General features: G+C 41.5%; 1 protein-coding gene across 10 annotated transcripts in view; it reads right to left on the bottom strand.

The window, feature by feature from the left end:
- The window catches only part of DST (dystonin), a 306,444-nt gene that overhangs the window by 195,405 nt on the left and 95,065 nt on the right, over positions 1-15,974 (bottom strand). For 8 of the 10 annotated variants that reach the window (XM_079970258.1, XM_079970259.1, XM_079970249.1 and 5 more), the window contains 3 exons: positions 15,169-15,258; positions 9,526-9,603; positions 6,089-6,181 (listed from right to left, as the gene is read on the bottom strand). In XM_079970258.1, coding sequence (XP_079826384.1) covers positions 6,089-6,181; positions 9,526-9,603; positions 15,169-15,258 — 261 coding nt within the window. Of the gene's footprint in view, positions 1-6,088; positions 6,182-9,525; positions 9,604-14,590; positions 14,690-15,168; positions 15,259-15,974 lie in introns of all 10 variants that reach the window. The other 2 variants (XM_079970248.1, XM_079970257.1) reach the window with 1 other exon arrangement.

Below are 15,974 nucleotides of genomic sequence, written 5' to 3'. Positions count from 1 at the left end.
CTGGAGATCTTTGAATAGCAGGAAGAGCGAAGAAAACTAAAACACAGTGGGTGAATTTATGTAGAAAGCTATGAATAAAATTCTTGCAAACTGGGGATTACTTGGTACTAGGGTATAATCTTATAAGCTTCTTTGGTTTCAGCAGGAAAGTTTTTGTTTTCTCTCCTCCAACGAGTCTATATATTTATATTTTTTTACAATTCTACCTAGAATTACAAAGCAACCCTAACCATGCCTACTCAGAAGTAAGACCTACTGAATTCATTGGGGCTTTCTCTGAGATGAGTGGGGTCAGAACCGCAGCCTTAATTATCGGGAGCAGGAATTAAGATGTGCCACACATTGTTGCAGCAAAAAAGTCCCTACAGTGGTACCTCGGGTTAAGTATTTAATTCGTTCCGGAGGTCCGTACTTAACCTGAAACTGTTCTTAACCTGAAGCACCACTTTAGCTAATGGGGCCTCCTGCTGCTGCCACACCGCCGGAGCACAATTTCTGTTCTCATCCTGAAGCAAAGTTTTTAACCCGAAGCACTATTTCTGGGTTAGCGGAGTCTTTAACCTGAAGCGTATGTAACCTGAAGCATATGTAACCCGAGGTACCACTGTATATGGAATCCCATGTGAATCCTGAGTGGCCATTGCTAGCCATCTGATTTGGGGCTTACACCACAAAGTCCTCCTCTTTGGACTGAACAGTGGTGTTCCAAACCACAAACCGTGCTCGCTGTGGATTTTTTGGTCAATTTAATTTGCCACAGATACAGGCAGGAAAAGCTAGAGGTAGCAATGTGGCATTGGCCACAGTACCTTTAGGTCAGGTATGAGGTACCTTTAGTCCTCCGGATGTTGCTGAACTAAAACTCCCACCATCTCTGGCCATTGGTCATCTTGCTGGAGCTGATAGCACTTGTAGCTCAGTAACTTCTGCAGAGTCAAAGGTCTCCACAGCTCCTTAGGGCAAACAAACATGGTACCCCAGGTGCTACTTAAAGTTTGCTGCATGACTGCTTCCTTCCTGTGGTGAGCCAATCATGGCCAGGCACTCAGTGCCAGGTGTAACTCTCACCTGCCCCATGTCTTGCCTTATAACTTAAGTGTGTTCTCTGAGCAAGTCTCTCTCCATGCTACCAGTATTTTGTACCATGAAATGCGATTTCCCACTATCATGTAAGGAAGAAGGCTTCCAAGTTTCACCATCACCTAGCCTGTGTCATTTTAATCAGTCCACCTCGGGGGAAAAGTGAAGGCCCAGAACAAACGCTGGCTTGAGGCCTTCCTGGGCACGTCTGCTATTGCATCTAAAATCATTAATGCGAGGTGACATCATGATGCGGTAAAGACAAGTCTGCCAGAAACACTCAGTTATCTCCTACGGTGTGCCATTACATCATTTTGCAATCATTCCACAAGGGAAGCGGGAAAAGATTTAATACTATGGCAGGCCCCACACACTACGCACTTTCTTAAGCAGGTAAGCAGAAGAGCTCATTTTTTGCATTTATATCCCACCTTTTTCTCCAAGGAGTACATGGTTCACCCTTCCCCTCCTTAGTTAATCCCTACAATAACCTTGATAGGTTAAGAGGATGTGACTGGCCCAAGGTCACCCAGTGAACTTCATGACTGAGTGGGGATTTTAACCCTGATCTCCCAGGTCCTGGTCTGACAACACACCACACTGGCTTCCTAGAACATTTGGCTCACACAGGAATTTGCTATGGTCATTTTTTATCACAAGCTCCTGCGTGTGCTGCAGCAGCTGAAGCATTGATGGGATGGAGCTGCTTGCCAGGTATGTACTTCCATTAACTGCTGCACATGCAGTTAACCCAATCTTAACCTGGCTGTGAAATTCAGCTGAAAAGACCAAGTGGGAACATTTTATCCACAACGAGGGGGGCATATCAGACAAAGTAATCAAATTTTTTTAATGGATAAATATAAAAAAGAGAACATGGCCTTTAAATGTCTCTTATTACAAATGACAGTCCATAATATATCTAATAGGAACCACAAAGAAAAGGGTAACTGTTTACCTCCTATAGCTACGGATTAAATTGCAGACATTAAATAACTCCGTGTTTAGATCTCCGAGAGGATCAGTCATTGACCTCCTGCCTGCCAGTTTTAAATCATGAGCAGATTAAAAGTTGGAGAAAGGTTTCAATGTCTGGAGACAGTCCAGAGGTATGCTTCAGAGGAAGATGTTTCTACCCAACCACATGCTGCTACACAGCCAGTAGCAGGCCCTAACAAGAGAATAAGCTTTTAAGAGCCCTGCTGCACTAATGGTGTGGTACCCCTTTCCCAGTCTCAACATCTTTTGTATTCCCAAGATAAAACAACTCACTTAATGTGCAGGAAAGCCAGCCGGTTCTGCTTTAAGGGATTAATTCCTGCAATTTCAAGCATTTACAGGTGAAGCAGTGGTGAAAAATGTCTCTCTCCACTGCAGGGGGGCTCCAAGAACATTTTACTGAGATGAAATATTTACATCTCGAGCATGCGGTAGCTTGTACACATGCTCTCTTGGGGAAATAAACAGAAGAGCTACCCTTGAAAAGACACATTGCTTCTCAGAAGCAACTAAATGAAATTTGTAGTGGACTTTGTCTCAAAAGGAGGTTTGAGTACCCCACATTACAGCATGAACTTAGTTTTGTGATATTAGTGGTTGTGTGGACAAAGCTACACCTTAACTGTTGTGATGTGGGCCTGGCTCAAAAAACAAAACCCCCTCAATATTTTGTTAGTGACTTCTGCAATAAATAAATAACTGCATAAGTATATTATGGTGATTTGGAAAGGAGGGGGGAAAACAGGGTTATGTTTCACCACATACAACATGAGTAGATAATGGATCAAAATAATGTTTATCCTAATTCACTATGCTGTTATTATTATGATTAATTGCTCTGCAGATGTAGCTTCTTCAGCTTAGGACAAATACCTACATACATTTTTAAAAAACCCCCGTTTTAACTCCATTTTGGTTCATAACGAAATAAGTAAATAAAAGAAAAAATAAAGGAAAATGAACAGGACAGCCTAAAAAACAAAAAAAACTAATTCCAGTTTATATAAAGCCAAATGCTTGCTGAAACAAAGGGTGTGGGGGTTGGGTTTGTTTGTTATGTTTTTGTCACCTCACAGGTTTTTGCCACAAAAACTGAGGGAGCCAAATGGGCCTTGCCTCCCTTCAGAAGACATCCTATAGCTTAGGATGGCTTTCTCCAGTCTGATGCCCTGTAGATGCTTTGAACTAAAACTCCCATCAGCCCCAGCCTGCATGGCCACATGGTCAACGACTGTGGGAGTTGTAGTTCAAGCATGTGGAGGACATCAGGTTGGGGAATGCTGAATTTGGATTTAAAACATCAATAATACAAGAGAAGGTTCTAATACTGCAGGGAAAGCAGAAACGCAATTCAATCTGTTGTAATTAAATGAGGCTTTCAGATTCCAAAGGTCATTTAGGGTGTATGACATCCAAAAGTCGATATATACGTTGACGTTATCAGAGAAGCATCATTGAAAGCAAAAGTACTACTTACTCTCATGCAATATTTGAATGAGCTCATGCATAGTAACACTGTTTTTCAATCATAAGCAACTGTAACTAGGAAGGAGGTACCTTAGCGGCTTTGCTAGCAAGCTGAAAACAAACACAAGTTGGCTTACTGATAGTAAAAGAATTCATAACCTGCTCATGAGTGTGTGGAATCCAGGTGGGAATTAGAATCATCAATTAAAATCCAAATGGTTCCCGAAAGCAGCAATGATACAGGAACAATCGCTCAGGATAAATTCATGCGCTTCATACCGATTTCTGTTCCATAAACCTTTCACTATTTGCACATCTAACTATTCCTGCTTAGATTTGGTAATCAGGAATATATGTAAGTTCTCCAAGTAGCTGCTGCTTTTGAAATTTCTAAATTGAAGTACAAATAAATGCGAACAGCATAGCTTTAAATGCTCTGCCTATTCTTAAATGGCAGATAATATTTAAAATTCTGCACCACAGTTCCTAACAACATGGTATTTACGGTAAATGGTGATTAAGAATCACATGGGCCACAGAATTTACAAACAAAATGCAACTCTCAGGCACTGAAGTCGAGAAGCAACAATACCAGTGTTGCATACCGTAAGAACCAGAAGGATACGTTGCAGAAATTCTTTAAGTACAGTCAGTGCCATAATTCTAGTGCCATCTAGCGTGATCAACCATAACCAACACGCTCAACATTTACAACAAGAAATAACAGCTCTTTTATAAACAACAACTGCTGAGCACACTTGTAATATGCTGTAGAATGTTATTAAAAGTTCAAATAAAGACAGAATAACTAGACGTAAGACAAACTGTTTGAAATAAACTGCATGAAATAAAGTTGGACAGGATTTATTGGCTTAAGTACAAGAGCTCTAGCTGAAATAGCTTCAGGGTTTTCAAAGAAGCACTTCACAGCCATTCAGAAAAATCTTATTTCTCCTCCTTGCAGGAGATGAGTTGCCAAATTAAACAAAATTTGTAATCAACAGAGTTCAAGTTGATAAATACCCAATATTCCAGCACATTCTATTCTTTTTTAAAAAAGTTTCTTTTTATTACTGATTTTTATTTTAAAAAAATATTGTTTGACAACAAAGCACTTATAGCGCCTCCACTTTCAATTCATAGAGTGTTATTCATAGACATTATGCGGTTGGAGGGAAAGGGAGGGGAGGGGGAGAGAGAGGGTAACGATTTCTCATTCTATTGCATAGAATTTGTGGAGGGTTCTATGTTTTGACAACACAAATAATTTACTGTGGTGAGTATATCTTTTCAATGATCACAAGATGCAGGTACACGAGAGGGACGTTCGGTGGGGTGTTTCTAGGACGAAGGTGAAACTGTAAAGCTCCCTTGTTATTTTTGTTATTGTTAAGTTGTTATATTATATTGTTATTTGTTATATTTATAGTTCTGAAATGTTGCTTTTTTATATGTTGTTATAGTTGCTACTATGTAGTTTTGCTATGTTCTTAGGAAATTCTTTTTGCACTGTTTGATTTTGAAACACCGTATTTTTCCATGTGTAAGACTATATTTTTTCCTAAATTTTTGAAGTTTAAAATAAGGGGTCGTATTATACACAGATAGTGCATAGTGCATTTTCTTGATTTTGAGTCCCAAAAAACAGGGTGACGTCTTATACACGGGGGCGTCTTATACACGGAAAAATATGGTATATTGCTTCCTTTGTCGCAAGCTGCTTTAAACATGATTTGTATGGGAAAGCGGTATACAAATAAAATGAATGGCCTGTGATAGCAATGTCTTACAGCAAATGCAACTGACCTGTAGAAAGGACACTGTGAACTGAAAACAGAGACATTAAATTTTCAAACACATGATGGAAATGACATCCACAGTGTCAATGGGTCCCTTCCAACTCCACGATTCTATGAAACTATTCTATGAAACTATTATAATTTCTCATGAGGGGTTCCATGACCATTAAGTCCCACTCCCATCCCCAATGGGGAAGGGTGCTCCAGAAGGGTCTAGGGCAGGCATAGGCAAACTTGGCCCTCCAGATTTTTTTGAGGCTACAATTCCCATCATCCCTGACCACTGGTCCTGTTAGCTAGGGATCATGGGAGTTGTAGTCCCAAAACATCTTGAGGGCCAAGTTTGCCTATGCCTGGTCTAGCGCAGAGCTTTCCAAACTTTTCATGTTGGTGACACACTTTTTAGACATGCATCATATCATGACACAGTAATTTGGTTACTAGCAAACAGGGGGTTAAACTTACTAACCCCTTTTCAGCCCTGGGAGGAGTGCAGGGAGCGTTCGTGCAACAGATCTGCACGCTGCAACCGACACACTAACATGTGGCGACGCAGAGTTGGGAAAGCTCTGGTCTACTGCGGAATAGACCCCACTACTGCATGTTTCCTCCTGGAGCTTCAAGGTAAGTTACTGAAGGAGGCAACAGTAGTAGCACCCACAGATAGCATCCCTATCCAATCACATCTGACAAGGGGAGGAGTTTCAAATTGGAAGTGCACTGAAACTGACTAGTCATCTTACCTGAAAGTGCAAAATTATGGTCCATATCAATCCCAAAGTCAATTTGGGATTCCCGTCCGTAATGTCATCGTTCCTAATGTTCACCAGTTTCACCTGTCGAGAGGAGGAAAAGAACTATAAGAACATAGAATGAGCCTGCTGGATCAGATCTAGGGCCCATTAGTCCCACATTCTGCTTTCACAGGGGCCAACCAGATGGAAAACAGGCAAGCAGGACTTGAGCGCAAGAACACTCTTACTCCCTGAGGTTTCCAGAAACCTTGGCTGTGGAGGCAGAACATAGTTTGACATCAGATGTCAAAGAGATAAACAACTACCTGACATTCAGAAGGCATCTTAAGGCAGCCCTGTTTAGGGAAGTTTTTAATATTTAACGCTGTACTGTTTTTAATACTTGATTGGGAACCACCCAGAGTGGCTGGGGAGACTCGGCCAGATGGGCAGGGTATAAATAATAAATTATTATTATTATTATGCCTGTTGTCTCTGTCCATGGAGTTTTCTTGGCAGGGATACTGGAGTGGCTTGCCGGTTCCTGCTCCAGGTGGACCATAAAGAAGGCTGATCGCCAAAGAATTGATGCTTTTGAATTACGGTGCTGGAGGAGACTCTTAAGAGTCCCATGGACTGCAAGAAGATCAAACGTATCCATTCTGAAGGAAATCAGCCCTGAGTGCTCACTGGAAGGACAGATCGTGAAGCTGAGGCTCCAATACTTTGGCTACCTCATGGGAAGAGAAGACTCCCTGGAAAAGACCCTGATGTTGGGAAAGATGGAAGGCACAAAGAGAAGGGGACGACAGAGGACGAGATGGTTGGACAGTGTTCTCAAAGCTACAAACATGAGTCTGACCAAACTGCGGGAGGCAGTGGAAGACAGGAGTGCCTGGCGTTCTCTGGTCCATGGGGTCAAGAAGAGTCGGACACGACTAAACAACATTATTATTATTGTTACTGCTAGTAGATAGTTAAACAACTGGAGATAAAAACATTCCTTCTGACTCTTTATTGCGTGACTGCAATAAAGAATACTTGCATTCTCAATAACTTTAATAATAAACATATTGGGCTGCATTTCCAATTTTGGTTTCTCCTCTTGATGCTTTTCAGGCAAAGCAAAAGATTGCCTCCCTGTGTCTGAGTACACACTCTTCTGCCAATTTCTGTTCAAGCTTAGATGGCTAAGAAGGAATGGACAGTCTTCCTAACACAAAAGCACGGGGAAATAGCAAAGAGAAAACATGGAGGATCTTGGATTCTGTCCAGGATCACATCACATTAGGCTTTCCTAGGCTACAGCTACTTCCCCTACTCTATACTGGGAAGTGTTTAGCTGCATAAAAAAGCCTGTAAGGGAGAGCCTGGCCAATTAAAACAAAAGAAAGCAAATTGCATTAATATTTACACTAGTAGCACCAACAGCAGCAGTAATATTTTTATTATCCTAACAGCTCTTCAACTATTCAAAAAGCAGCACACCACACTGACTATTTAACAATATAATAGTCCTGCAGTTTTGGAATAAACTTCAGTTGTATTTGGCTTAGTAGTACATCAAACCCTGACTCATGGTCTATCTTGCTCTAGAGAAATCACAAGCTGAAGCCAAAGTTTCTAGGGTAGGTTTGAGGAACATTTGGTCCTCCAGATGTTGCTACAACGCCCAACATCCCTGCCCATGAGCTAAGACTGTTGGGGCTGATGGGAGTTGAAGTTCAGTAACATCTGGACGGCTACAGGTTCCTCACGATTGTTCTAGATTCATAGCAGAGTGGCAGCAGCAGAACCAGAGGAAAAAGCACATTTGGACCAGGTAACCAACAAATTGTGTTTCCAATTTTTTGCAGCCAAAATAAGATCAGATGCTAGCCAGGGGTTGATGGATCAGTTTATAGCCAGCCTGTGTCAATTAATGCATGTATTCATTCATAAATCCATTCTATTTCAATTCTACATTAATTTGCAGATTTTAAAAAATACTGCATGAAAATTCACCGAAACATTAAATATTATTTTTTTCACAAAATACAGATGCATAAAAGTAATTTATTTTAAAATACTTTTTTTATTTACATTTTTGGTGCATATTTTGAGCTGAGAGCCGCAGAATAAAACTTACAGTGAAAAATCAAAGCAACAACTCCATTCTGATGCACACATTAGTCTGGGAGATGCCAATCAGGTCAGCTCACATTGTTTTGCCAATAATGAATCCCTCAAGCCTCCCTAGATGTAGCCCTAACATGTAAGAATGCAGCTGCTTAAATCTTCTATATCACAAATGCAGGACCCAGATCATAACTGCTTATATTACTGGAAGCAGTCCCTATTGCTGGCCCATTTATTCCATCTGGTTTTGACCTTCATCGGTCCCCATCAGAGCTGCCAGAGCACAGGTAGTGATGGGTTGCAATGGGGAAAGATGTGGATGAAATGAATACATAGCAAGACTCGACTGTAGGCTGTGTTCTAGCACAAATGGTGCAATCCACTGGGAATGATGCATGGACATGTCTCATCTTTCTGCCTGGAGATCTGATGGGCACAAGTATGCTAAATCAATCAGAATGCTATTGTTCTGATACACTTTCTCTCTTTCGCCCCCAGGGGACATGCAATTCAGGAACATTAGCAGTTTTGATTTTCTTTTGCTTCGGTGGGGGGGGGGGGATTGGAAAACAAGGTGAGTGTATCTGTTGACTTGGAGAGATGAATACTGTAGTTCATGAGATTTTTTTTAAAAAAAGATACAGTGGTGCCCCGCAAGATGAACGCCTCGCAAGACGGAAAACCCGCTAGACGAAAGGGTTTTCCGTTTTGGAGGCGCTTCGCAAAACGAATTTCCCTATGGGCTTGCTTCGCAAGATGAAATGTCTTGCGAGTTCCTGCGGGTTTCCACCCCCCTTTTTTCTCCTTTTCCTAAGCCGCTAAGCCGCTTATCAGCTGATCCGCTGATAAGCCGCTTATCAGCTGATCCGCTAAAAGCCGCTAATAGCGCTAATCCGCCAAGCTGTCAATGGGCTTGCTTCGCAAGACGAAAAAAACACTATACGAAGAGCCTCACGGAACGGATTAATTTCGTCTTGCGAGGCACCACTGTATATACTCTTCTATTTCTTAGGATCTGCCAATGAGGGTATCAACCAACCCCACTTCTCTGGTTCAGTCCAAATAACATGGCTAAGAAATCTTTTTTTAAAAAAATCAACAAACAGCATAAAAATACAAACTGTAATTTTTCCTTTGTCAATAATTAGTATGTTTCCATAGAGAGTTGAAAGGGCCCACAAGGGTCATCTAGTCCAACCTCCTACAATGCAGTAATCTTTTTACCCAATGTGAACCCACTACACTGAGATTAATAGTCTCATGCTCTACCGACTGAGCTATCCCACCTTTCTAACTTTTAAATAGGTTAGTTAATTGTGGTATCTTACCTGCCGTCTTTTCAAATAATCAAGTGCAATTTGTACATTCTGCAGTCTGTGAAAACGCATCCGACCTTTCTCTCTGGGCTAAAAACAGAAAATGAAGACTGTGAGGCTTTCTATACAACAAATGTGACTTACAAGGCAAGTAATACTCCTTTAGAATGATCGACATTTTTAAAAAGTTCTAAAACATTCATGTCAGAATATTTGGGGGGTATGTGAAAAAGTTTATTTAAAACCTAATGACTCTGGATAAAACCACACTGCTTTAAATGTTAAAGAGGCCCTGTCTTCACCCCTGTAGTCTCTTTTTATTCATTTGGACACAATAAAGTAGGCTTTAATGTAGAACCCATATGTGAACATCTCATCAGCACAAGGATTTCCACTTGTGCAATGGAGGGTTCTTAGCCCTTCTTCATTGCATCCCTCTAAATATGATCACCCAACCCTATGGAGCATACTTGGGGATGTTGTGGGATGCATATGGAGGGTTATTTATTTAGAAGATAACATCACAATGCTGCTGTAAAACTTACCTTGTGGAGCAGGTGTGATCTACATTTGGGCACAGTTTAGCCGAAGTGAAGCACTGTAAAGGCCCCTTAATGACAACAGGAGAGTTAAACTTCTTTCCCATGGAAATCAATGGTCCTTAACAATGCTTCACTTGGGCTGGATGCATGCCTTCTATTAGCTGTTAAAAAGCACAAATTAGGATCCAGATGACATGTGCCCACCATCCACATTCTCACCAGTGTTCTTTGACAAGGTTTTAGAACATGAGTGACTAACTTCCAGTTGTTGCTGTGCTGTACTACAACTCCTATCATCCCAGACCACTTGCTGCACTGGCAGTTGGGAGCGTAGCAATAACTGGAGGAATAAAAGCTAGCCCTAAAGGCTAGCATCAGAATATAGCAAGTGATTTCAACTGTAACATACATCTCTGGATCACACCCTTTTGTGAGCAATTGTCCAAATGCTTCTGCTATGACATCACTGAAATGAATGGAGTTTAAAGGAACAGTAGTGCTTGTTAGGATGCACCAGGAATGTAGCAAGGGGCACATTCTTGGTTAATAGAGTGCATTTTACTAAGCACCAGTAGAATATACCATGTATTTTTATTTGCAATGCATCCTATTATTTATTTTTCCTCTACATAACGTACAGGGTAAAGCCTAAGAATCATTTCACACATTATGCAGAATTTGATCCAATGCGGCTGACAAGTGTACCAGTTTGATCTGTAAACACGTTTTGCCACATTCACATTTTGCATTTTTAGGTGTACACTTAAAACATACATAATGCGTGAAGTGGTCCACATGGTCAGTTTCTAGGAAATATTCGTGCATAAAAAGTGTTGCATCAGAACTAGAAAAGCACATCGATTTTTCAAGAAAGATATACAATCTGCATACTGTCTATATTAGCAGCAAGTATACACTGGAGTAAGTTCTTTAAAAATGATTCCCATCCTTTTTTCTCTTTTTTAGTAGAATTTCAAGGGTTATCTCAGAAAATTACAAACTATTCCTTAGAAATGCTTACAAAACGCAACATGCATGGATAAAGCTACACAAGTTACCAAGGAAAACAAATTATATATAGCAGATTGATGATAATAATGGCAGAAGGCAAGCAGTTAGTGTAAAATCACAAAGAGGAAGAATTACACCAGAAAAGGCATCATTCGCTAGCTATCAAGGAATAGCTATGGGGTGGAGGGAAGTAAACATTTATGTGACTGTATAATCCAAAAAAAAAATAATGCCTTCTTCCTGACTTTAGATTTTCCACAAACCTTTGCAGTAATGGACTGAAGCATGCTACACCACAGCAACTTCTACAGCTCAGCAATGAGTATTTCCTCAGCCAAGAAAACAAGGACTTATCTGCAAATATGACTGCAAGAGCCCTCAAGCTGCTTTCTACCCAAGGCAATAACAAGCTCCTCTCCCTGCTACTGAGCACTGGCAGTTGCTCCCCAATACCCACAGCCCAAGAGGACCAGCTATTTGCTTCTCGTGTGCTTTCAGAAAGACCAAGAACCAATTAGTCCTCCTTTTCATGGAGCTTTGGGCTCTGTCCTACGGCTCTGGGTATTGAGAGCCATTCCCCCATAAGCCACAGCCCAGTAAATGGTCCGGAGACACACATACACTGTTGATAAAACCAAGCAAAAAAGGAAAAAAAAGACAGGAGACCAATGATAAGCCAACAGCAACCCTCATCTCTTGGGAGTCTCTTGTTTGTAGTCAGTAGCGGACAGCATAGTAGCGCAGCAAAGAGGGGTGAGATGAGGTTGGCACAATGAAAATGTACCATGCTCTATGCCATCCTTGCCACCACCTGCCCCTGCTCATCCACCTCCCAGCAAGCAGTAGTGAGGCAAATAACCAGAGGTCACATAAATCATAGAGTTCCACCATGCTGTCCACTACTGCTGATGGTGATTCTGTTTAGTCAGAGATTTGCAGTGAAGCTTGCATTTCACTGCTGTTACGGGTTTGCCTGGGGCCTGAATCTGGGGCAGATCCAGGTTTGAGGAGCCCCTAAGCAAAAGTTTACTTAGTGGGGGAGGTCCTTCTCTTGGGAGCTGCTCTGGGGCAAATCTGGGGGTGACAGGCAGCAACTGCATGCCAAGCAGTGCTCCAAGGAGCATGGACATATGGGTTAAGGTGCCGTTTTAACTTCCCACATAAAGGTGTTTTAGAAGGGCATTGTGGGAAATGAAAATGAATACACCCAGACACGTGGTGCTCCTCTTAAAAATGTTTAAAGGGAGGGGGTGTTAAAAGCATCAGCAATGGACCCTGGCAACTGTCCAATGATACCAAGTGCTGAGGCAGGCCCTAGATTTGCCCAAACCCCCAAATTTCAGTGCTGTCATGGCACTGATGGAAGGCAACTACACAATCGCAAATTTTCATGAACTCGGTGCTCATGTTATACCAGAAGTGCAGAAGCTGCTTCAATGCAGTTTGTTCTCACATAATGAGAGATACCCTGGGCCACATGGGAAAAGCTCACAGTTCCTCCCCATAGTGATTTCACCTCTACTTCCAGAAGCAGCGGCATTAAAAAGGAACTCCTGCACCACTGGCATAGTAAAGAGTTTGAGACCTGGCTGCCCAGCAGAAGGCATAAACCAACTGAAATGATTAGATTAGATTAGATAAATTTATTGTCATTGTCCGTATATACACAGTATACACAACAACGAAATGACATTATATCGCTCATGTTCTGGACTTTACATTAACTGAGCATTGTAGCTGGAGAGCCGTAACATCTGTAAGGCACAAACGTGCATAACTCCATTGATTCCTGTAGCTTGGAGACTACGTATCCCTTTTGCGAATCAAAGGTTTTTAATCAAGTGGAAAATTCCACTGGCAAGTTTTCACCAATACCCCCTCCCCCTGCAGCTCTCCCTCCCTCCTGCTACTCTGGAGTATCAGGGTACACAAGGAGTAGCAGGTGAGGGATCAGTAACTGTTGCCCCCACCCAACCCCGTCTGTTCTGCTGCCAGGATCATCCAATGAATAGAATTCTGTTCATAAGACACTCTCATCAGCAGAAGAAAACTCAGCATCCAAGCCTCTCAACCAAATCATTATGTGGTTAGCATTATGTGGTGCTATCCAAAAGTATTCATCCTTGGGACGTAGAAAGTGAAGCACTGCCAAAGGCAGCATTCCTTACAACAAGCTATTCTGGAGTAAGTGCTTCAAGGATGCTACCCAAATGTGCCTTTTTAAAGTATGAGAATTAAACTTCGCTGAGTTCAATGGGACTTAGCCTCAGGTAAGCAGAGGATTGCAGCCTTAAGTGCTAATAAATGGAACGCGTGCACAGACAGACACACACACACACACACACACACACAGAATTTGGGAAATGGTTTGAATGCAGAATATAAAATAGCCAAATAAATAAATCTAAGCTTTTCAGACAGTGAAAGAACAAGAGATATTTCCCTTGTAATATCTCAACACATAATAAAGCCAGGATGGTTTTGAGATTTTTTTTTCCAGACCCTTGGTAAAATACCCAAAGGTTTCATAAGTATGGAACATGGGCAACACATATCTGTGCATCTAGGAACAGAAGTGATCTCAAAAGGACCTTGACTTTAGTATAATAAAAAAAAGCCAGTTTCTTGTAAAAATGACGCAACCCCTTTGGGACAAATCAATACTTAGTGCATTGCCGTACTGTTTATAAGTAGATTATTTCGCATCTGGAAGACAAAAGGCATCATTAAAAATGCTACCTCAGCATTTGCTGCTATAAAAAATAAATCCTGTGAAAAGGGAACATATTTACTTAGTGAAGCATCATTCAACTATCTTTCAGCTATTTCTATACTACATCTATTTGGGAAAAGTTATTACATATTCAGCCAATGAGTTAAGCAATCCACAAAACCAACTGAATTCCTCCGGACAAACTGCATTTGATCACATTCCCCCCCCCTTGATGTATTTCTCTCTCTCTGTTTCCTCCCCTTCTATTGGTTGTCTCCCCAACTACTGACAATTTCATTGAAAGCTCCTTGGGACATGGAACATTTATTGTTCCAGCTTCAAAGGGCTGCAGATCAGGTTGCCAGTCATGTAACACAACCACGTTGACATATACAATTACGAATTGCTTCACTAAATGTGTGGCATCGTTCGAGCCTCTTTAAGAGCATTTAGCTGCATAGTTGTAGCATAAATGATTATTGCTGCAAGGAAAGAAACAAAATACGTTAAATTGCTGCCATTTCGAGCCGGATTGATAAAAAAGGAAAATCTGCCAGCAGCAGAAAGGGAGCTGTGCAAAAGGCTTTCTGTTAACATTTGCAGTCGTTTCAGAGGGTCCTGATGGATTGCCCAAAATCATTAGCACTGCTAGTATTATTCTACATTAGACACATTCCCCACAATTCCAGTTTCCCAATCAATTCTTTCTAATAAAACTACTGCACAGCACCAAACTAACAAGTTACTTCCAAGTTAGCAGTCACCACTCTTCAAATACTACATTAGTAGAGTTATGGGGGTCGGCACCTACCCCCTTATCCTCATCCTCCTCATCCTCATGCTGTTCATATGCGCATGCTTCTGTTGAACTCACCAACCGTAAGGTCTTCAAAAAATCTCGCTCCCTTGGCTAATGAATATAACAGACAGGAGACAGGACAGCAAAGACAGACCACAAATGAAGAGTAGAATATGAACAGAAGAATATAATGAAGGGAACAAGTGCCGAGCAAGGGAAGTAATGCTCACGAGAAAAGAAAATGACACCAGAAGGAAATGTTAGACAATTACAGGTGGGAACGTTCCGCCCCCGTTATTATTTGCAGATTGCAGTATAAAAATGAGAAATAATATTTAGCATCCAACATTTGCCAGATTACTTTTATTAAACGTGAAGACAGAAAAGAAAAGGTCATAATAAGAAGTCTTACAATAGCAAACAATATTGCTAAGCTATTCAGAACTATTCAGTAGTCTGTTCTGAAACTTGCTCTTAGTTCCCCCAGTTATGGAAACAATGAATTAAGAGAGAAACCCCAACAACAAAGGTCAATTGAATCTGCAACCGCATTGAGGCCTAAGGTTGTTGAAAAAGATTTGAAAGCTTACCAGGGTGTCTCCTGAAAGAACTTCTAAAAGAGAAATCAAGTTATGTCCATCTCTCAGGTCTTCATAGAGGTCATTCACATGCTTGCGAACCTAAAGGAGAAAAATGAAATACAGAAGTTAAGATGCTGTCTCTTTCAAGCAGAGGTGCAGCCGAAACCTATGCATATTTACTTCAAAGCAAGTTCCATCGAATTAAATGGGGCTTATGCCCTGATAAGAATACATCAAAGACTGCAGCCTCAGGCTTAGCCACCTCTGCCTCAGCTGCTGCAATGGGAAGGGCAGAGAATTTCTGAACCCTAATCCTGGCAATCCACTGCTATTTACCACGCTGGGGCTTCTGCCACTGCTTTGCCACTGCAGCAATGAGGTCAGCAGCATTCCCACAGGGCTATCTGGTGGCACTCATGCCATGACTCCTTGCTCTGAGAAAGGTCTTGTCTTGGAGCAAGGCATTCTGGGTAAGGCAGCATTGAAGAGCGCCTTGCTGTTTTGCCACACCAAACAAGTTCACAGTGTAACTGGAGCAAATTGTGAAACTTTAAAATCTAAAATCCTAATTACTACTCTCCAACTTCAAAACGTATCTGTTGCCAGCGTGGCAAAGTAGCTCTGCAGCCTCAACTGCAATGTCTCACTCTGGAAGGGACCTGTGTTTCAGAGGCTCCTTCCTCAAAATGAGGCATTGTCACATAGGAGGTCCTGGAGAATCTCAGCACATGTGCGCAGGAAGAGGTCAGTGCATGTGGGTGATGCACGGGGATGTGATGGTGGCTTTGTTTCAGCCAACAGTATGTCTTGCACTG

This window comes from Podarcis cretensis (assembly GCF_951804945.1).
Source record: "Podarcis cretensis genome assembly, chromosome: 3".
NCBI lineage: Eukaryota > Metazoa > Chordata > Lepidosauria > Squamata > Lacertidae > Podarcis > Podarcis cretensis.
The sequence above is the reverse complement of the archived record's forward strand: the minus strand, read 5'-3'. Positions and strand labels throughout refer to the sequence as shown.